At 40.2% G+C, this 23286-nt stretch overlaps 1 protein-coding gene across 1 annotated transcript in view; it reads left to right on the top strand.

Annotated features, from left to right (window-relative positions):
- LOC140732683 (cytosolic 5'-nucleotidase 1A-like) overlaps window positions 1–23286 on the top strand; it is a 95430-nt gene that overhangs the window by 16487 nt on the left and 55657 nt on the right. Inside the window, exons 4-5 of the mRNA XM_073055367.1 lie at window positions 3983–4105; window positions 9589–9773. Of these exons, the coding sequence (XP_072911468.1) occupies window positions 3983–4105; window positions 9589–9773 (308 nt within the window). The remainder of the gene's footprint in view (window positions 1–3982; window positions 4106–9588; window positions 9774–23286) is intronic.

Genomic DNA, 23286 nt, shown 5'->3' with positions numbered 1-23286 from the left:
AACTGTCCCGAGCCATCAGAGGGGCAAAGCGTGCACACGCCCAGCTAATCCACAGCCACCTCCAGGACAACGGTGACACGCAGTGCATGTGGAAGGGCATCCAGGACATCACCAATTACAGGACAACATCACCTGACTGTGCAGGTGATGCCTCCCTCCCAGATGCGCTGAATAACTTCTATGCCCAGTTTGAGGCAGAAAATGATGTTGCGACGAGGAAGTCCACCCCTCCTAAAAATGACCAGGTGCTGTGTCTCTCCGTGGCTGACATGAGAAGAACCCTGTGCAGGGTCAACCCACGGAAGGCTGCTGGACCAGACAACATCCCTGGTAGAGTGCTCAGAGGATGTGCAGACCAGCTAGCAGATGTTCTCACTGACATCTTCAACACCTCCCTGAGCAGTGCCACCATTCCAACATGCTTTAAGGCCGCCACCATCGTCCCCGTGCCAAAGAAGCCTTCAGTGTCTTGCCTAAATGACTACCATCCTGTTGCACTTACATTCATCTTCATGAAGTGTTTCAAGAGGCTCGTCATGAGGCATATCAAGACCCTGCTGCCCCCCTCACTGGATCCCCTGCAGTTTGCGTACCGTCCCAACCGCTCAACAGATGACGCCATTGCCATCACCCTCCACCTGGCCCTGACCCACCTGGACAAAAAGGACACATATTCAGATGCTGTTCATAAACTTCAGTTCAGCAATTAACACAATCATCCCTCAGAAACTGATTGGAAAGTTGCGCCTACTGGGCCTGAACACGTCCCTCTGCAACTGGAACCTAGACTTCCTGACTGGGAGACCTCAGTCAGTCCAGATTGGGACAATCATCTCCAACACCATCACACTGAGCATGGGGGCTCCCCAGGGCTGCGTGCTTAGTCCACTGCTGTTCACTCTGCTGACCCATGACTGTGTTGCAACACACAGCTCGAACCATATCATCAAGTTCGCTGATGACACGACCGTGGTGGGTCTCATCAGCAAGAACGACAAGTCAGCTTACAGTGGCTAATGGACTGGTACAGAGCTAACAACCTGTCTCTTAATGTGAACAAAACAAAAGAGATGGTTGTTGACTTCAGGAGGGCAGGGACCAACCACTCCCCGCTAAACATCGACGGCTCCTCGGTAGAGATCGTAAAGAGCACCAAATTTCTTGGTGTTCACCTGACGGAGAATCTCACCTGGTCCCTCAACACCAGCTCCATAGCAAAGAAAGCCCAGCAGCATCTCTACTTTCAGCGAAGGCTGAAGAAAGTCCATCTCCCACCCCCCCATCCTCATCACATTCTACAGGGGTTGTATTGAGAGCATCCTAAGCAACTGCATCACTGCCTGGTTCGGAAATTGTACCATCTCGGATCGCAAGACCCTGCAGCGGATAGTGAGGTCAGCTGAGAAGATCATCGGGGTCTCTCTTCCCGCCATCACGGACATTTACACTACATGCTGCATCCGCAAAGGAAACAGCATTATGAAGGACACCATGCACCCCTCATACAATCTCTTCTCCCTCCTGCCATCTGGGAAAAGGCTCTGAAACATTTGGGCTGTCTCAACCAGACTATGTAACAGTTTCTTCCCCCAAGCTATCAGACTCCTCAATACCCAGAGCCTGGACTGACACCTTACTGCCCTACTGTCCTGTTTATTATTTATTGTAAATGCCTGCACTGTTTTTGTGCACTTTATGCAGTCCTGTGTAGGTCTGTAGTCTAGTGTAGCTTTCTCTGTTTTTTTTTCACGTAGTTCTGTTTAGTTTTTGTGCTGTGTCATGTAACACAATGGTCCTGAAAAACATTGTCTCATTTTTACTATGTACTGTACCAGCATTTATGGTCGAAATGAAAATAAAAGTGACTTGACTTGAGGACCAGAATATAACAGCAAGGATGTAATGCTAGGGCTTTATAAGGCATTAGTCAGACTTCACTTGGAGTATTGAGAGCATTTTTAGTTCTCTTATCTAAGAAACGATTTACTGGCATTGGAGAGTGTTCAGTGGAGGTTCACAGGAATGATTGTGGGAATGAAAAGGTTAACTTATGAGGAGCGTTTTATGGTTCTGGGCCTGTACTCACTGGAGTTTAGAAGACTGAGGTGGCATCACATTGAAGTCTATGAAATTTTGAAAAACCTGCTTAGAATGGATGTGGAGAGGATGTATCCTACAGTGATGAGTCCAGGACCAGAGGGTAACCTCAGAATTGAAAGATGTCTATTTACAACAGAGATTACGAGGAATTTCTTTAATCAGAGGGTATAAATATGTGGAATTCATTGCCACAGATGACTGTGGAAGCCAAGTCATTGGGCATATTTAAAGCAGAGGTTGATAGGTTCTTGATTAATCAGGGTCAAAAACTATGCGGAGAAACCCGGAGAATGGGATTGAGAGGGATAATAAATCAGCCATGATGGAATAGCAGAACGGACTTGATGGGCTGAGTGGCCTAATTCTGCTCATACGTCTTATTCTTCTTACGGAATTGCAACATTATGATACTTAATTTGTCATAATTCTATTAAGCAGCAACTATGAGATGTATCTGTGAAATTGTCATAATATCAGAAAATCCAAGAAGCTTTTTGATTGTCTTCCTGAGAGATGAAAACTACTAGATCTCAAGGGTGCCTATTCTCCATAATAAATCCTTGTTATGAGCAGCCTAGCAACACATGGTCAGAAAAGAATCAGCAACTACCTTTGGTCACTGCTCAGTTCCACATATGTAATCATAAGTGCTTTAGAAAGCTATTTGCACAAATTGATTCCAGCAATGGATGACTCTGGAACTGATGTAGATGGCTTCATGGTAAAAAAGTTAAATTTTCTAGATCCTATGTGGTCCAACAGTGGAATTGCTGTTCTCGCAACTAAGGAAACAGAACCATGAAACAGAAAGAAAAATAGCTTAATATTCACACAAACATGCTCAAAGCAGTTAACTTTCATTCAGCTAATTCAAGATTGTCACATTACCATTTAGAAAAGTTTGTAGCGCAAAATTAAACATCAAACGTTCTGATGGTGGTTGTGCATGTGCTCTTTAAATTTATTATTCAAGCTTAAAGAAATGAAGCTTTCAAGTTTGCATGTATTCAGCAAAGAAAACTACTGTGAATTTACCACATATTTAGTAGTGATTTTTTGACAAAGAGTTGATAAGTGCTTTAAATATACAGTATTCCATTTAGATTTTTAGAAACTGATGTAAGATTTGTCACAAGATAATTTCAGATTTGTGGACGTGGTAGGTGTGGAGAAAGAGAATGCAACAGTATGGATTAACCTCAACGAACAGACTAGAAACTACAGTTTAAGAAGTGGATATTGTTCTGTGACAGAAGATAACTTGGTCTTATGTGTGTCAATGTACGTCGATGATTTCGGCTCTGGTTAAGGAGAATAATTTTGAAAAACAGTTCTGCAGTAGAGAAAATAAGAACACACAAAAATAAGAGCAGAAGCAGATCAGCTGACCCCTCAAACTTTATCTGCCGTTCAATATGTTCAGGTTGATCTTTCCCAGGCCTTGGTAATTATCTACCCCCTTTTTAAATACTTGCAATGATCCAGCCTCCACAATCCCCTGGGGTGGAGAATTCCAGAGAGTCACCACGCTATAGAAAAATAAATTCCCATGGGTTTCAGTTTTGGATGACCTTTCCTTTATCACATAATAATATCCTCTTGTTTGAGACTCTCCCACTCATGGAAGCATTTCAACAATTATTGTGGAGGAAATAATTGACATCAACTGTACAATTGAATCATGGCTCACTCAGATGTTGCAGTTTAATAGTGTATTTTATGGTAATCATATATTCATAATTGGTGTCATTTATTTTAATATGCAAACAATTTTATATGGAAATATGACAATATTGCTTTACTGTATTTATCTTAACATTTTTAACTAAACAATCAAAAATTATGTTGTAGATATAAACTGTTATTTTTATCTTTTTCATAGGTTTGTCAATTGAAAGGTTTTGTTTGACAGGGGGAACGAGTCCTATTAATTATCTAAAAGCATATAACACCAACCTGTACCTCTCATCAGATCCAATTAAAGTAGCAAAAGCTCTCAGCGAAGGTAAGAGAAGAGAACTGCAATCCACTGCGGAAATGCAAAAGTTATTTAAAAGCATTTTTTAAAAATTACAATCATTATTACCACTTGGCAACAAAAATTGTTTACAGAATGTTCATGCTATGGCCTGCAGTTATGCACAATAGATTGTTCATGAAATCAGAAGATATTTAATTTGAAAAGCAAAAGCAGACATGGTGGTGCTAGAAAGTTTGTGAACCCTGTAGAATTTTCTCCATTTCTGCACAAATAGGACCTACCCTTGTCTTTTGGACAGTTCTCTTGTTGCATTATCCAAATGTATTTTCCTGTACAATGTCTTGATACAATTTTAAATTCGTTGTTCTCTCAATGTTTGCAAAATGTCCAGGCCTGAGGCAACAAAGCAGCCCCAATCCATGATGCTCCTTCCATCATGCCTCATAGTTGAGATGAGGTTTTGGTGTTGGTGTGCAGTGCCTTTGTTCCTCCAAACATAGCAATGTGCATTTTTGCGAAAAAATTCAACCTTTGTCTCATCTGTCCAGACAACATTGTCCCAGAAGCATTGTAGACCATCCAGGTGGTCACTTGCAAACCTGAGACATGCAGCAATGTTTGTTTTGGAGAGCAGGGGTTTCTTCTATGATGTCCTTCCATGAACACCATTCTTGTTCAGTGATTTTCTTATAGTGGATACATGAACAGAAACTTCAGTAAGTTGTAGATATTTCTGCAGATCTTTTGCTGTTACCCTTGGGTTCTCTTTCACCTCCTTCAGCATTCCACGTTGTGCTCCTGGTGTGATCTTTGTGGAATATTCACTCCTAAGGGGAGTAGCAACAGTACTGAGTTTCCTCTGTTTGTAGACAATTTGTCTTAGTGTGAACTGATGAACACTCAGGTCTTTAAAATGCTTTGTAGTCTTTTCCAGCTTCATGCAGCTCTACAATTCTTCTTCAAAGGTCCTCTGAAAGTTGTTTTGATCGAGGCATGATGCACAAAAACAGATCTTTCTTGAAAAGAGTGGGCTCCGACAGAAACTTGACTTTGTGTGTCCTCTTTATAGGGCAGGGCACCTCTACAACCCACACCTCCAATCTATCTCATTGATTGGAACACCTGACTCCAAATAACTTTTGTAGAAGGTATTACCCCAGAGGTTCACATACTTTTCCCACAAACACATGTAATATTAGATCATTTTTCTCAATAACTAAATGAAGAAGTATAATGTTTTGTATTATTTATATAATTGGGTTCAGTTTATCTAGTTTTAGGACTTACATGAAAATCCGATCACATTTTAGGTCATATTTATGCAGAAATGGAGAAAATTCTACAGGGTTCACTAACTTTCTAACACCACTGTAGGCCATTTGGCTCCTCTTGACTGCTCTTCAGTTGAGATCTCAAATTACCTATTGAAGAAAATCCTAATACATGCTGTTGTGAATTCTATATATTTCTTAAATAGCTTTTGATTATGTCTTCACTGCCCTGACCTTGTGTCAGTTTATGTCCATCATTCTGTGTGAAGAAATTGTTGAATCTGTATCTAAAGGACTAAGTGTTAAAAGGTCTTCAACCTGAAATGTGCCTGACATGCTGAGTAATGCAGTATTTTCTGATTTTGATTTAGATTGCCAGCATCGATAGTATTTTTATTTGTGACTTATTTAATTTACTTAAATATTACATGTATACATAACAAGCTTATTTAGGTTGAAAGACCCTGGTTTATCCACACCACAAGAGATCTGCCTCACAGTTCTAGTTTGCAATGCCTCCAGAATTTAAATGTTTCTCTAGTGTCTGATCAAACATAGCTGGATCTGGGTCATATGATTATAATGTGATTATCATTTTAATCAATTTAAAAATTCTTTACTTTTACTCATTGTGAGTATTGCTGGGAAGGCCTCTTATTTACCCTGAGAATTTTATGATGAATCTCCTTGAACTGCTGTAGATATTTTGCAAAAGGTAATCTTATACTGAAGTGTAGGAAATTTCAGGATTTATATTGAGCAAAATATGTCAAAGTAAAGACAGTGTATAATTTTCAGGTGTTACTTGTAAAGGAATGAGTAAGAAAGTGCCACTTGGCACTTCAAACCTGCTTTAACAGTCAAAAGGATCATGATCAATCTGATTATAAGATCAATTCTGCATTTCTGTCTGTTCCTAGTGACTTTCCACCCACTTTTTTTTTATCAAAAATTTATTTATATCTGCCTTAAGAATTTTTCAAGGATTCTGCTTTCATTTCCCTTTGAGACAAAGAGGTCGAAAAATAAAAATATATTATCTTTCTTTCTATGTTATCTATATTGTCATTCTATATTACATTTATAGAAGTTTGTGAAGGTCAGTGGGAATATGCCAAAGTTCACCAGCACCTCAACTTCCTGAGAAAGTAGAGGTGCTGGTGAATATTTTATGGCTATGATGTCTACATGGTTGGGCCAGAACAGGCTACTGGTGATGTTCACTGGGAGGGACTTGAAGTTGTCAACCCTTTCGACCTCAACAGCATTGGTAAGAACAGGATTATGTGCATTGCTCCCTTCCTGAAGTAATCTCTTTTGTTTTGCTGACATTAAGGTAAATATTGTTGTCATGACACCATTTCACTAAGCTCCCTCTTATACTCTGGGAATTAGTGCTCTAACAAGTTTAATGGGACTATTGCAAGCATCAGCTGGTGAGCCAGATGTTGAACCATGGGATTTTCAGATTGACTCAGCTGGAGTTTTACTTCAACCACTGTATCCCCAGGCCAGCCTTATAGATCAAGCGTCAGGGGACCAAATTACTCAACATATCAAAACTCTGCATTACCTCATTATGCAGACAATATGCTTCTTTTTGGTGTGATGGTGGACAATTTCACATCTTCCCACACTATCTACCATTTACTACTCCTTTGTCCACCCACTACCTATCTATATCCTTTTGTGAAGAGAGCATTAATTGGCAACAACAAACATTTCTGAGTCATCAGCAAACCACCTCTTTGATATCTCATTTTGTATCATTTATTTAAGTTGTAAAATGCTGAGATTCCAGCACTACTCCTTGTAACCCAGACTTGTTTCACCTTGCCAACCAGATAAAGTGTAACATATGACTGCTCTCCATTTCCTTTAGCCCACAATGTTATATCCACATCCATATGTTATCTTGTATTCTCTGCCATTATAGTGTTCCTGTTCAATAACTTCCTTTGATTTTCCTGATGGTAGAGACTATAATTTGTCTGGAGCAATGGACTTAATGAGATCTACTGGGTCTCAAAAGCAAAGCTGTATGGTCAGCATATTCTCTTTATTGGAAATAAACAGTTTCTTACCTTTCCACCGCACAACTGTCAATAGTTATAAGTGATCAGAGATAAGGAGAGCGAGAGCAGGAAGGAGTCAGGATTCCTTGGGGTAACTCACCTTGCTCTTCCTGGACACTGGTATAATTTTGAATCAGTTAGGATCTTCTGACCGCAGTAGTGAGAGACTGAAGATGTTCTTGAAGACCCAAGCCAGCTGGTTGGCATAGCAATTCTCATTGGTTGGCTTATTGGCTACATGGGCAGCAGTTGACTGTGGTTTCTCGAAGAGAAAGTCAAGGATCCAGTTGTAGAGGGAGGTATAGGGGCCCAAGCTTCGAAGTTTGTTGATTAGTATGGAGGGGATGATGATGTTGAACATTGAGTTGTTATAAAAAAGCAGCAGCCTGATGTAAGTATTGCTATTGTTCAGGTGGTCCAAGGTTGATTGGAGAGCCTGTGAGATTGCATCCATTGTAGACCTGCTGTGGTGAGACGCATATTGGCACGGGTTCGGGTCCTTGCTCAGGTGGAAGTTAATTCTAGCCATGACTATCCTTTCAAAGCACTACATAACAGTGGAGTGAGTGCTACTGGGTGAAAGCAATTGAGGCAGTCCACCTTGCTTTTCCTGGACAGTGCTATGATTGATGTCCTTTTGAAGCAGTTGGGATCTTCTTGCTGCAGCAGTGGGAGATTGAAGATGTCCCTGAACATCTCAGCCAGTTGGTTGGCATAGGCTTGCAGTATCCTGCCAGGTATATCATTGGAGCCGAGCACCTTGTGGGGGTTCACTCTTGTGAAGGATGTTCTGGTGTTGGCCTCAGAGACAGAGATCATAGGGTCACCAGATACTGTGGGGATGTGCAGAGGTGTAGTTTTACTCTCTCTTCCTAGACATACATTAATGGCGTTGAGCTCATTGGGGAGTGAAGATCACAGCCATTTATGAGGTTAGGTTTCATCATATAGAGAGTAATAGCATGTAAACCCTGCACAGACGTTGTACATCTAGTTGAGTCTGACTCCACGTGTAGTTGCATATTCGCTCTTTCAATGGTTTTCATCAAAGTTTTAAGTCATGATCAGAGAGCTCAGATTCCTGTCATGTTCATCCTGCACCATATCAGAAATGAGTGAGGTGGTCAGAGGCCTTGATGATTATGTGTAGGGAGCTCCTGACAAAATGCATTGACATGTTGTGGATAACTCATTTGGTGAGTTAGTCCCACCAGTTTGAGGGCCTAAGACAGGGAATGGGAGACCAACCCATGTAGACTGGGAATATAGGCTACAGAGTGGAGCAGTTAAGGAACAGTGGAAAGCCTTCCAAAGAGGATGTTCACTGGATGGCATCCGTTAGTCTCACGAGACCATGGATCTGCGCCTGGAAAGTCTTGCTTCAGTCTGGAGTGTCCACGCCAGGACGCAGGCCTGGGCAAGATTGTATGGAAGACTGGCAGTTGCCCAAGCAGCAAGTCTCCCCTGTACACGCCACCAATGTTGTCCAAGGGAAGGGCAAGGGCTGAAACAGCTTGGTAGCTCTGACATCGCAGGAGTTGCCAGAGCGAGGTTGAAGGCAACGTCGGACTGCCTTAGGGACTCCAGCTCCGGATTTGTCCTCAGGGTTTACTCCCGAAGCCTTTCCCATGAGTGGGTATGGCTGCAAGGCAGTGGAGGTTTGAAATCAGAGTTTTCCCTCTCTTAGATGGACTGTCTTCCCAGGCTGACGAAATCCATCTACCCGAAGCATTGGTTTTAAGGTGCCAGGACCCACCTTCACTCCTTCACCTGTCAGTAGAAACAGTTCCGCCGGGCTTAGAGGCTAAGCCACACGAGAAGGCTAGGAGGTGGACTTGGTTGTCAGAGGCTATTTGAGGTGCATGACATGAGGAGCACCTTTTGGTAGTGGGAGCTTGTCCCCACTACCACTCCGTGGCTTGACAACCTTGGAACCAGATGTTCAGTTAAGTATATTCTAGTAAAAAGCAAGGGCAGTAAAGGTGGGAGCATAATTCTTGGATAATTAAGCAAAGGGTAGCCAAGTCATGTTCTTGGTAAAGTTTAGGAGAGGCAACTTCAGGTCATTAAAAAAAATTGTTCTTCATGCCCACATTGTAGGATTTGTAGGACAGAGCTATGATATGTAATATTTTGTAATTGTTTGTTTCTCTGATTTCAGGAATCGCAGCAGCAACACTGTGTCATCTTGACAAAGATGCACAGCTCTGCGAGCAGCAGCTTAGAGTGGCTTTTGATGGAGATTCCTTTGTGAATCAAGAAGCAAACGAGAAATCTTTGAAGGGTTATATGCAGTCTGAATCAGTCTGTGAATATGAGCCCAAGACAGTATCACTGGTGCAGCAGGTACCGTCTGAAACTTTTAGCCGCTCTAACATTTGGTGTTAGCTATAAGTTTTGCATTACTTAGCGCTGAGTTCTATTTTTTTAGAGCTTAAATTTATAGTTGCTAGCATGAATGACAGGAATTACAGGCTGTGCGTGATCTTCTGATATATAGAATGTCACAGACTCCCATTAGAAATATAACCACTAAACAGTGTTCTAGAACTAAACAAAGAAACATAATCTTTGTAATAGTGCAGTGCTTCCTGCTCTTGGATTACAAGGAATATATAACAATATATTTCTGTTTTGTGACATGACTAACGCAGCCAGACATAACTTGGGTCTGCAATCATTTATTAACAATATACCAAGATGATGGGAACATCTTGATGCAAGAATAGCTCTTATATTCTACTATGCCATCAATATATAGCTTTTTATTTAAAATATAGAATCATAGGAAACCTACAGCACAGTACAGGCTCTTCAGCCCACAATGCTGTGCTGAACATGTACTTGCTTTAGAAATTACCCATAACCCTCTATTTTTCTAAGCTTCATGTGCCTATCCAGGAGTCTCTTAAAAGACCCTATTGTATCCACCTCCACTACAGTCGCTGGCACCCCATTCCATGCACTCACCACCGTCTGCATAAGAAACTTCAACATCTCCTCTGTACCTACTAATGAGCAGCTTAAAAGTGTACCCTGTCGTGTTAGCCATTTCAGCCTTGGAAAAGAAGCTTCTGATTATCCACATGATCAATGCCTCTTATCATCTTATACACCTCTATCAAGTCACCTCTCATCCTCTGTCACTCCAAGGAGGAAAGCTGAGTTCACTCAACCTATTCTCATAAGGCATGCTCCCCAATCCAGGCAACATCTTTGTAAATCTCCTCTGCACCGTTTCTATAGTTTCCACATCCTTCCTGTAGTGAGGTGACAAGAACTGAGCACAGTATTCCAACTGGGGTCTGACCAGGGTCCTATATAGCTGTAACATTACCTCTCGACGCTTAAACTCAATCCCATGATTGATGAAGGCCAATGCACCGCATGCCTTCTTAACCACAGAGTCAACCTGCGCAGCTGCTTTGAGTGTCCTATGGACTCAGACCCCAAGATCTCTCTGATCCTCCACACTGCCAAGAGACTTATCATTAATACTATATCCAGCCATCATATTTGACCTACCAAAATGAACCACCTCACATTTAACTGCATTGAACTCCATCTGCCACTTCTCAGCCCAGTTCTACATCCTATCAATGTCCTGCTATAACTTCTGACAGCCCACCAGACTATCCGCAACACCCCCAACCTTTGTGTCTTCAGCAAATTTACTAACCCATCCCTCCACTTCTTCATCCAGGTCACTTATAAAAATCATAAAGAGAAGGGGTCTCAGAGCAGATTCCCGAGGCACACCACTGGTCACCAAACTCCATGCAGAATATGATATCTGTCTACAAGCCTTCTGTGAGCAAGCCAATTCTGGATCCAGTGAAACAGTGATCCTAGTTGTAGTAGACTGAAGAAATGCTTTTCTGTGATATGTTATGAGAATTTACGATCAACCAAATGTTTCTTCTGATAATAGATTATTTATTCAACTTCTTTCCATTGTTTACATTCAAGGAAAGATCATTCTCTTTAAAAAGTTGGCTTAGCAAAAAGACTTTATTTTTGATCCAAGTCATCTCCTGTGAGCTACCATAGAAGACAAGTTGTCATTATCATATTATGATGCATAGATTTCATTGAAAGAAATAAAGAAAAAATAGAACATTACTTTTTGAGCATTTACCGCACAATGGAGAATAGCTTCCATGATGTTAACACTAGAAAAGAAGCTAAACAAAACATTGTAATGCCAATTCCATGTATTTTTTGTTTGAGGAAAATTGAGCATATTCTACAGGAAGTAAGGACAACAAAAGGAATGTTGATGTGGACCTAAAATTTGTACATTATTTAATGGCCATGTTGCAAATCTATGCACTTTGTTGAGGTGGTAGACAATAAATGTTGTTGAGAAGTCGATAATGAGTGTTGTTGAGAGGGAGGTAATGGTGGTTGGGTAAAGTTCCATCTGTATGATTTTAAAAGAAAATTAAAGGTCATGAAATTGATGACAAGTCAGCTAGCTAATTTGAAAAACTTATTTTTTCCTGTTTATGATAAAAGGGAAAACTGCTTGGACAATTTCCACAAGCTTTGATCCAGATCGATTTTCCTATATTATTCATGCACTCTACCTATCATCCACTAGCCTCTAGCACCCAACTCCATTCCTCCCCCACCTAGCTTCATCTGCCCATCATCTCCCATCTCACCTAGGTCCACCTATCGCTTGTCAGCTCCTGCCCTTCCCCTCCCTCTCAGCTGACCATCTCTCTTCTACACTCTCAGACCATATGCTGCATCCTAAATTGTCAAATGTCACCCTGTCTTCACAGGTGCTGTCTGCTGTGTTTCTCCAATAGGTTGTTTTATTGTTAATAGAGAGTGACTTTGAGACCTTTTAAATTGAAGTTCTCTTCTGGTAGTCTGGAGAAAACAATGGTTATTTTGTTGATATGTATGTCACATTTTCCATAAAGGCCAAATAGAGTCAGATGGTAGCAAAATGAAGAATCAAATTTGGGAGTTGGAGAGAGGAAGATAGCAGTAGATGGGAACAAGGAGTGGACATTCTGAATGAGCTGTTAGTCCAGAGAAATCTTTGAAGATTCCACTTCACTAGCTCTATTCACAAGCTTCGAGGTACAAAACTCAAGAAATGACAGGTTTTGTCATGTGTCTGATCCTGGGCTATGATGTAATTTAGCCAAATGTATGTATTGGACTGCACACTTCAGCAGAGATAGACTTCATTAAGAATTGATTCTGTAAGCCATGATTAATTTGTACTATCAGAGTTGCAACCAGACAATGGTCAAATTTCAAAGTAAATTTATTAACAAAGTAGATATACCACACACAACCTTGAGAATCAATGTCTTGCAGGCACTCGCAGGAAAACAAAGAAATACAACAGAGCCCACAAAAAATAATGACAAGTGTGCAAAAGAGGACAGATTTTACAATAATAAAATCAGTACTGAAATAATGCATAGAGCCTGACTCCAGAGTCTCTGAAAGTGAGTTTACAGGCTGTGGAGTCAGGGCTCTGTGTTGTGCGAAACCGATCCAGAAGCTCAATGGCTGCAGGGCAAATACTGCTCCCAAACCTGCTGGCATAGGGCTGCAAACCTGAGAGGAGATCAGTCAATTTCCATTGAATGGCAATTCCTTCAGTGGCGGGCCCTGTAATAGTCTTCATTTCCTCACGAAGAAGGATTTTCAGTGCTTATAAAAACAAAAAGGAAATAGCTTTACTAAAGTAGACCAAAATTTCACTGAGTTGAGAGAAATTTAATCATAGTTAGTTTGGCAAAAGCAGGAATCTGCTCCATCACTGCTCCATGCACCAGTACCTGATTGGAAAAGATGTCCATTTAGGAAAGTCCTATGAGAGGTTGGAGATTATCTTTCCTCAACCTATTGGCATGCTTGGCAGGTAAGTGCATCAAGGATTTCAACCACTGCAGGCTTTCCAATTGTTCAGCTTTACATACTGGAAGCCCTCTGGATTGTTGCTTACTAGATTCCCAATCCAGTAGTGCAGTCTACTTGCCCCAAGTGTCTCCACTTGTGAAAGAGGTTGCAAATATCTTCTACAGCTCTCATGGTGGTAGTTCCTGACCTGGTGCTTGGTGGTATCAATTACTGAAAAGCCTGTCCTGCTCCAAGTACTGAGAATTCTGTCCTGCTGGGGCAAGCTCAATTTGTAAAAAGAAATGATGAAGTTAATATCAAAGTATTGCGACGATGAACAAAAGCAAAAGTCTGCAGATTCTGGAGATGTAAAATGAAAGCTAAAAAAGCAAGAAATATTCACTAAGGACAAACATCAGCTCCAAAGAGTACTGGAAAAATACATCTTTGTTTGGAAATCTTTGCAGTATTTCACTGCATGATGCCTGACTTGTTGAATATTTCCCTTACTTTATCTTGTTTGTGTTTGAACATGATTACCATTGTTCAATTGTAGTGTGGTGTGATTAGTGAGTTTACAGTATGTGTACATGACGAGCTTTTAAAAATTTTGTTTTCTACTGTTTTGTTTTTATGACTGTAACATTAATTTAGCTCCAATGCCATATTTGAGTTTGCTGACGACATTGCTATTGTTAGCCGAATCAAATGTGGTGATGAATTGGCATTTAGGAGAGAGACTGAAAATTTGGCTGAGTAGTGTGTCACAACAACAACCTTTCACTCAACTTAAGCATAACCAAAACACTGATTACTGACTGCAGGAGGAAGGAACTGTGGGTCCCAAGAGCCAGTGCTCATTAGGGGATCGGAGGTGGAGAGGATCAGTAACTTAAGATTCTTAGGTGTTATCATATTGGACGATCTGCCTTGCGACCAGTGCACAATACCATTTTAAAGAAAGCTCAGTACTGTCTCTACTTTCTTAGAAGTTTGTGTAGATTCAGCATGTTATCTAAAACTTATATTGATACACAATGGAGAGAAACCATCCTGACCAGTTGCATCATAGCCTGTAAGGAAACACCAGTGCCCAGCAGTCCACAGGATTTAGAGGAGCAAATCTGAAGAGAGATTACAGACTGTTGCAAGAAACAAAGTTGTGATCTCTCACAACTAGATGATTTTAACTTTCCACATACTGACTGGGGCTGGATGGGATAGAGTTTGTCAAATGTGTTCAGGAAAGTTTCCTTAATCAGTACACAAAAGTCCCAACTAGGGAGAGTGCGATACTGGATCTTCTGTAAAGGAATGAGACAGGGCAGGTGACAGAAGTTTGTGTAGGAGAACACTTTGCATCCAGTGATCATAATGCCATTAGTTTCAAGATAATTATGGAAAAGATAGGTCTGGTCCTTGGGTTGAGATTCTAAATTGGAGTGATGCCAATTTTGATGATATAAGAAAGGATCTAGCAAGTGTGGATAGGGACAGGTTGTTTTCTGGCAAAGGTGTGTTTGGTAAGTGGGAGGCCTTCAAAAGTGGAATTTTTGAGAGTACAGAATGTGTATGTGTCTGTTAGAATAAAAGACAGGGATAACAGGTTTAGGAAATCTTGATTTTCAAGAGATATTGTGGCCCTGGTTATGAAAAAGAAGGAGGTGCATAGTAGGTATAGGCAGGTAGGAACAAATGAGGTACTTGTGTATAAGTAATATAAGAAAACATATAGGAAACATTTGTTAAAACAAAATATGATGTTGCTCTAACAGACAAGATGAAGGAGAATCCTAAGGGTTTCTAGAGATCACAAGGGACCGGATATATAATAATTAGGACTATTTGGATATTCAGGGACTGATTAGGGATAGTCAACATGGTTTTGTGTGTAGTAAGTCAAGTCTAACCAATCTTATAGAGTATTTTGAAGAAGTTACTAGGAAAGTTTATGAAGACAAGGTTGTGGATGTTGTCTGCACGGCCTTTACCGATGCCTATGACAAGGTCCTGCATTGGTCAAGAAGGTTCAGTCACCTGCCATTTAAGATTAAGTAATAAATTGATTGGATTAGACATTGGGTTCATGGAATAAGCCAGAGAGTGGTTGTAGATGGTTGTCTCTCTGACTGGAGACTTGAGATTACTGGTGTGCCAAAGAGATTGTTCCTGGGTCCCTGTTGTTAGTCATCTATATCAATAATTCGGATGATAATATGGTAAACTGGATCAGCAGATTTGCAGATGTAGTGGACAGTGAGGATGACTATCAAAGCTTGCAGAGGGATCTGGGCCACCTAGTGAAATGGGCTTAAAAATGACTGACGGAATTTAATGCAGATGTTGCTGAGACTTGTGGACCTGAGTTATAGGGAAAGATTGAATGGGTTAGGACTTCAGCTAGAAAATTTGATAGAGGTGTAAAAAATTATGAGGGGTAAGATAGAGTAAATGCAAGCGGCTTTTTTCATTGAGTTTGGGTAAGACTAGAACTAGAGGTCATGGGTTAAGGGTGAAAGGTGAAATGTTTAAGGAAAACATGAAGAGGAGCTTCTTCACTTGGGTGGTGTGAATGTGGAATAAGCTGCCAGTGTGAGTCATGGATGCAGGGTCAATTTCCACATTTAAGAGCCATTTGGATAGGTATATGGATGGGAAGGGATGGGAGAGGTTTGGCGTTCTATGGTCTGGGTGCAGGTCATTGGGACTAGACACATTAATTGTTCAGCATGGACTAGGTAGGCTGGAGAGTCTATTTCTGTGCTGTACTTTTCTATGATTATGACATCTTCACTCACCACAACTCTGAACTGGTCATTGAACACAACCTATACCTATAGGATTCACTTTCAAGGACTCTACAATTCAATGGTCACAGCTATTTATTTATTTATCTATATCTACTTATTTATTATTTATGTTTCTATTTTTGCAGAGTTTTGGCTTTTACACATTGGTTTCTAGTCAGTCTTTGTGTGCCGTTTTCACTGATTCTATTATATTATGTTGTGAATGCCTGCAAGAAAGTGAATCTCAGGGTAACATTTTGTGATATATACATATTTAGATAATACATTTACTTTGAACTTTGAACTTTTGAATAGTACATTGTTTGCGCAAATATTGTGAAAATGATTAACTGGCACCAGTTGCACAATGCTATTGCAGCTCAATGTTTCAGAATTTGGAGTTCAATTGTGCTGCCATCTGTAAGAGGTTTGTACATCCTTCCCGTCAGTGCATGGGTTTCCTTCCTCATTCCAAATACAAGGCGGCTGGTAGGTTAATTGTTCATTGTAAATTATCCTGTGATGAGGCTTGGCATAAATAGGTGCGTTGCTAGGCTCATTGGGCCAGAGGAGCCTGTTCTGTGCAGTGTCTCTAAATAAAATAATGAAAAAACGAAATATCAATGATTGCTTGTAGCAGGATCAACGTTGGCTGAAGATTGATCCTTCAAAATTCAGCTCTCCAGTTTTCTTTCAAACATTGATGGATTTTTCATCTGAAAGAAAACACTTCTGATGGTGTTTCATCCCTGTAATCTGCTCCAATTTTAGAGTGAATTTTAAATTGGACTAAGCTAGGAGAGTGAGAAGAGGCAAGTTCTTTTTATTTCCATTAGTAGGTAGCAGCTTGAAAAATTATGTTCATTAATTAAGGCGTAAGGGTTTCAAATCTATGTTCATGCAGTATTTTTATATTCTAACTTCTATTTATTTATCCAGATGAATTTTCTGTGGTTTACATTTTAGTTCCTGATGTCCTGGCATTTTAGTAGGCTTCATAAACTCACAAAAATAGGGAGATTTGGAAATCTCCCATGTTGGCAGCTAGTCCTCCTGCCTGGTTGCAGTGCAGTCCCAACATTCCTGTATCATCCTATTTCACCAAAACCTGGTTGGAAACAGCCTTAAATTTAAGAGTAGATTTTCTGTTTCTGTGGTTGCAAAGGTGAACCTCATCAAATGGTCTGAAATATCTGTGTTCTGAACCAAAAGAGTTAATCAGGTTGCAAGTTCCATGCAAAGGAAGCAATTTTAAATCTACCCTACAGATGCCTTCTGAATATTAACATAAAATGTGCATTCTTATATCTTAACCAGGAAAACAATACTCTGGAGAGAAATGATAATGTCTATTCTTTGTTATACACCTTCTTTCTTGAATTACGTCACCACTAGCCACTTTGTTGTTCGTGAACAAGACCCGCAATTCATTTATAGGTTGTTGACCTGACATATTGGTTTTAATTTTCACAGATAATAAGAGAAGTTATTTGTCCTTCATCAAAACCTCCCCAATTACTTGCATTTAACACCTTTTTATTCAAGCTGCCAAGGTGGCAGTGAGGCCCGTATCACTTTTGGTATTTAAGGGAACTTTGGTGTTCTTGTACATGAATCCTTGATAGTTAACAGAGAGGCACATCAAATACTACAACAGTTGGAGTTGGGGCCATGGTGATGCCACACCATGAATTTCCAGGTCTAGTCCCCCTACCTAAGGAAAGAAGGAGATCCTTGTGATAGGGGAAGTGCAACAGAGGTTTATTAGATTGATTCAGAGATGGGGTAGTATCTCCTTTTGAGAAGAGATTGAACAAGTGAGGTCTACTTTCCAGATTGACTTATTTTCCATAGATGTTGCCTGATCTGCTGGTATTTCCAATCATTTTCAATCTTTAAAGGTATACTGTTACTTGAATTTAGAAGAGTAAGAGTTGATCTTGTTGTAGCATAAAAAATTCTTGATGTTTATGAGTCTTGACAGGTTAGACAAGGGTGTGATCATTCCCCTGATTGAAATATTCAGCATGAGGCTTTACAGTTCTAAAACAATGGATCAACCATTCTGGGGTGAGATGTTGAGGAACTTCTTCACTTAGAGCATTGTGAATCTTAAGAATTCTTCTGCCAAACTGGATCATAGAAGCTCTGTTGCTGAATATATTTAAGTCTTTTTGAATATTAAAGTATCCAAGGACAATATATTAGTGTAGTACAGTGATGAAAAAGAACTCAGCTACACCTTATTGAACAGCAGAGCAGACATAAGGAGATGCATAGCCTATAATTACACTGCCGTCTACAGCTGTTTGGTATTTGTCTTGTGATTTTGAGATGCATTATGTTACTGTTGATACATAAAGTAAGTTATTATTTTAGAAGTTGTATTCATGGAGGTTAATACAGTAGTAATAATCCCCAAGTAGGCATGTGAAATTTTACCTTTGGCTAGAGAGTATGTCTTACATTAGTGAAAAGGCTATCAATTGGGCACTTCAAAACTACTTAAAAATGGGGAAGTGATCAAAGAAGAATCTTCTAAACACATGAGATTCTGCAAATGCTGGAAATCATGAGCAACACACAAAATGCTAGAGGAACTCAGCAAGCCAGGCAACATCTATGGAGAGGAATAAGTAGTCAACATGTTGGGCCAAGACCCTTCTTCAGGACTCGGAAGGAACTTCTAGACAGTCTTTTCACCTTTCTTGTCCTCAGTAATTCTGCAGAGAATGGAATCTGCCATTCTTATCCAGTCTGGCCTGTCTGTGACTTCAGACCCACGGTGCTGTTAAATCTTGACTGCTCTCTAACATGGAACAGCAAGCTATCAAGTTGGAGGTAACCAGTGATGGGCAATAAATGACATCCCAGCCAACAACATCCATGTTATGTGAATTTGTTTTTTCTTTAATAAAGAAATTATGGTAGAGCAAATAGCCAGTGACAAGAAAATTACATAAATAAAAAATGACACTTTTCAATTCCTTTTTTCAACTGTGGGTGGTCCAGGCATTGTGTAATTCTGTTCCCAGTGAGGTAAACAAACTCTTTTTGTCAGTCTTTTCGTTTGAAACCACCTTAAAATTTTGGATTGACTGTATGGCTATAATAGAGATTGATTTTCTAAGATATGTTACTTTTTACTATAGTTGGTATTTTTAGTGCATGGGTGGTCTGGCCTGTTTGCTGTGTTTTGGATTCAGGGAGAAGCGACCAGCTTTTTCTTGTTAAAAACATCCCTTGAAGACCAATTAGCAAACTGAGTTTTGGTATGCTAAACTAGTTATTGGGGTCATTGGAAGGGCTGCATCTGATTCTGTATGAGTAGGCTTTCCATTGAATGAATTTTAATGATAGCTATCTGTTAAATCAGTATTTTATTCCGCATAAACTAATTCAATTTGAATTTATTGAATAGCTACAAATGAATAAACATTACATTAATTTATTGATGTGATATATGTCTTTATTAGCCTAGTTTATTTGCAATGTTTTACATTCAAAGTTAAAAGTCTGTTGAATGACTTTATTAAAATGCAATAATGCAACTTGCTTTCCTTTGACAAGCAACACACAAGTAAAAATCTTGATTTTCTCAATAATCTTAGACACTGAATCTAGAATGACCTTTTAACATCTCTCTTGGTTTTTTATACTGATTAATTTCAAAGTAAGTAAAAAATGGATAAATGTTAATATATTATTGCACAAAGTCAGAACAAAACACAAGGAATCAATTTTAGTCTTCAGGTGAAGCGAAGAGTGTGAGGGGGAGATTAAGTAATTGAAGTCCTGTGTTAAGGTCACATATTCTGCTTTTTTATATTTTCCTTATAAATGTCTATGTCTGCATTTATAATGTAAACTGTCTATGCAGGTTTACCACACTCTAGTTACATGCTGCTATGGTGGTCCTGCAACTTGTTGGGTGAATTGGTTGGGGGAAGGGTGTTGGTTTTAACCGTTTGGAGGGGCCTCAGAGTGTGTGTCAATTGAGTGCAGGGATCTGAAGAAGTGTCGCATTGATGATTCTTGAACAGAATGGGAAGAGTTACAAAAAAAAAATCACCAAGTCTCTGGAGTTGCTTCTTTTTTTATTAAGTGCAATCGTGAACAATAGCCAGGTCAGAAATACTGATCAAGTCAACTAGTTCCCGAAGAGAACTCTGATAGGTCAATCAGATGGTTCATTGTTGCTCAGCGATAGAGCATAAAAAAAATCATATGTACAATTAAGAAACATTTAAAAATAGTAGAAATACTGGAATCATGATGAAGTCTGCTGGAGAGAGATATTTATGCACATGCTGTCCTCCATAATTCAGAGAGATTGAAGGATAAGGTTACAGGGTGACAAAACGTGACAGGAGCACCAACTGTGTCTTCAGATACATAACTTGTAAAAGAGAGGTAAGAATGGATATTGGACTGTTGGAAAACATTGCTGGAGAGGTAGAAATGGTGGGAAGTTTAGGTGTCTTGGGGTCATGAAGTGTGTGAAGTCACCATTATTACAGAGAAGGTTCCTGGGAAACAAAGGTCTGAAGGCAGATAAGTCATCTGCACTAGATGGTGTACACCCCAGAGTTCTGAAAGAGGAAGCTGACGAGATTGTTGTCGCTCTAGTAATGATCTCTCAAGAATCACTAGATTGTTAAGGATGCCATTTTGGGGTACTTGGAGACACATGATATAATAGGCTGTAGTCAGTATGGTTTCCTCAAGGGAAAAACTTGCTTGACAGATCTGTTGGAATTCTTTGAAGAAATAACAAGTAGGATAGACAAAGGAGAATCAATTGATGTTGTCAGAAGGTCTTTGACAAGGAGCCATGCATGAGGCTGCTTCACAAGCTACAAGCCCATGGTATTGCAGGAGATAATGTAGCATGGATGAAGTAGTGGCTGAATGGCAGGAGGAAAAGGTGTGGAATAAAAGGAGCATTTCCTGGTTGGCTGCTGGTGACTATTGGTGTTCCATAAATGTCTGTGTTGAGACCGATTTTTACACTATATGTCAATGATTTGAATGATGGAATTGATGGCTTTCTTGCAAAGTTGACAGATGATACAAAAATATGTGGAGGGGCAGGTAGTTTTAAAGAAATAGAGAGGCTGCTGAAGAACTTAGGAGAATTAGGAGAACGAGCAAAGAAGTGTCAGGTGGAATACGGGATTGGGAAGTGCACTTTCATAGAAGAAATGAAAGGGTTGACTATTTTCTAGATGGAGCAAAAATATAAAAATATGAATTGCAAATGGATTTGGGAGGCCTTGTGCAGGATTTGCTAAAGGTTAATTTGCATGTTGAGTCTGTGGTGAGAAAGACAAATGCAATGTTAGCATTCATTTCCAGAGGACTGGAATATAAGAGCAAGGATGTAATGTTGAGGCTTTATAAAGCACTAGTGAGGCCTTTCTTGGAGTATTGTGAACAGTTTTGGGCCCCTTATTTCAAAACGAATGTGCTAAAACTGGAGGGTTGAAAGGAGATTCACGAAAATATTTCCAGGATTGAATGGCTTGTCATATGAAGAGCGTTTGATGGCGCTGGGCTTGTATCCACCAGAATTTAGAAGAATGAAGGGTGACCTAATTAAAACCTGTCGAATGTTGAAAAGCCCTGACAGAGTGGATGTAGAAAGGATGTTTCCTATGGTAGGAGTGTCTAAGACCAGAGGACACAACTTCAAAATAGAGGGTCGTCCATTTAGAATGGAGATAAGATGGAATTTCCTTAGCCGGAGACTGGTGAATCTGTGGAATTCTTTGCCACAGGCAGCTGTGGAGGCCAAGTTTTTATGTATATTTAAGGCAGAGTTTATAGATTCTTGATGGGTCAGGGCATGAAGGGACATGGGGGAGGTAGGAGATTGGGGCTGATTTGTAATGCATGATGCAGTTTATGAGGTTATAGTTTGCTACCTATAATAATAGTGTATTTCAGGCAATTGTATCATAGGGCTTACGGTATGCTTCAATAAGTATTTAAGTCAGTTTAAGCAAGGCTCGATATTATTTTCAGTCTTTTCTGCCATAATGCTGTATCTTACCCTAGAAGCTCAGAACAAACCATTATTGCCAGGCTGATGACAACCAGTATCAAGGGTAGTCCAGGCTCTGGTGTTTAGACGACAATGCCCGTGACTGTTTGGGCTCTGAGAGCAAGCTGTAAGCCATCTTTGACTCATTCATTGAAGCAGCCTAAAAGATAGTCGTTGCATTCAAAATTCACCATACCAGGATCATATATGATAACAATCTTTGATATTAAAACTTCACAGTGAGATTCTCACAAGTATGGATGTCACAGCGATCATGTCTCATTGGATCATTACGGTGAGAATGGGTCCAGGGTTAATTGCATGTTAAAGTTGAAGGAAAGAGGTAGCTGGGTGGCTGTGCAGAGTACTCCTGTGGCCAGTCCCCTCAATAATATATGCCCCACTTTGGATACTGTTGGGGGGAGGGGAGACCAACCAGAATGAAACCACACTGAGTCTGGCTCAGTGGTTCAGAAGGGAACCGGGGAGAAGAGGAGTTCGGTTGTTACAGGAGGCTTCATAGTTCGAGGATCAGACAGGAGATTCTGTGGATGTAAGGAGACAGCCGGATGATATGAAGCCTTCCAGGGCCAGGGACGTCTCAGATCAGATCCGCAGCATTTTAAAGGGGAAGGGTGAACAGCTATATGTTGTGTTATTATTGATACTAATGACGTAAGTAAGAAAAGGGTTGAAGTTTGAAGAGAGAATATCGGGAGTTAAGTAGAAAGCTGAAAAGCAGGATCCCAAGTATCTCTGAATTGCTGCCTGTGCCACGTGCCAGTGAGGATAGGAATAAGATTATCTGGTTGATCAATACGTGCCTGAGTAATTAGTGGGGGCAGTATTTCAGATTTCTGGATCATTAGGATCTCTTCTGCGGAAGGAAAATAAGACAGGTTTCACCTGAACTCAAGGGAGACCAAAATCCTTGCAGGCAGGTTTGCTGAAGCTTTTGGGAGGGTTTAAACTAATCTGGCATAGGGATAGGAACCGGAGTGATAAAGCTGAGGGTGGGGCAGCAGGGGTACTCATATACAGTGCGTAGTGAGACTATGAGAAAAGAGAGGCACAGGATAGGACAAAATGGTAGTAAGTGGGATGAGTTGAAATGGGAACAAAACCAAAATGAATAATGAATACAGGATTGAAG

Source organism: Hemitrygon akajei, chromosome 9 (genome assembly GCF_048418815.1).
Source record: "Hemitrygon akajei chromosome 9, sHemAka1.3, whole genome shotgun sequence".
Lineage (NCBI taxonomy): Eukaryota > Metazoa > Chordata > Chondrichthyes > Myliobatiformes > Dasyatidae > Hemitrygon > Hemitrygon akajei.
Note: the sequence above shows the minus strand (reverse complement) of the source record. Positions and strands in the feature narration are given on the sequence as shown.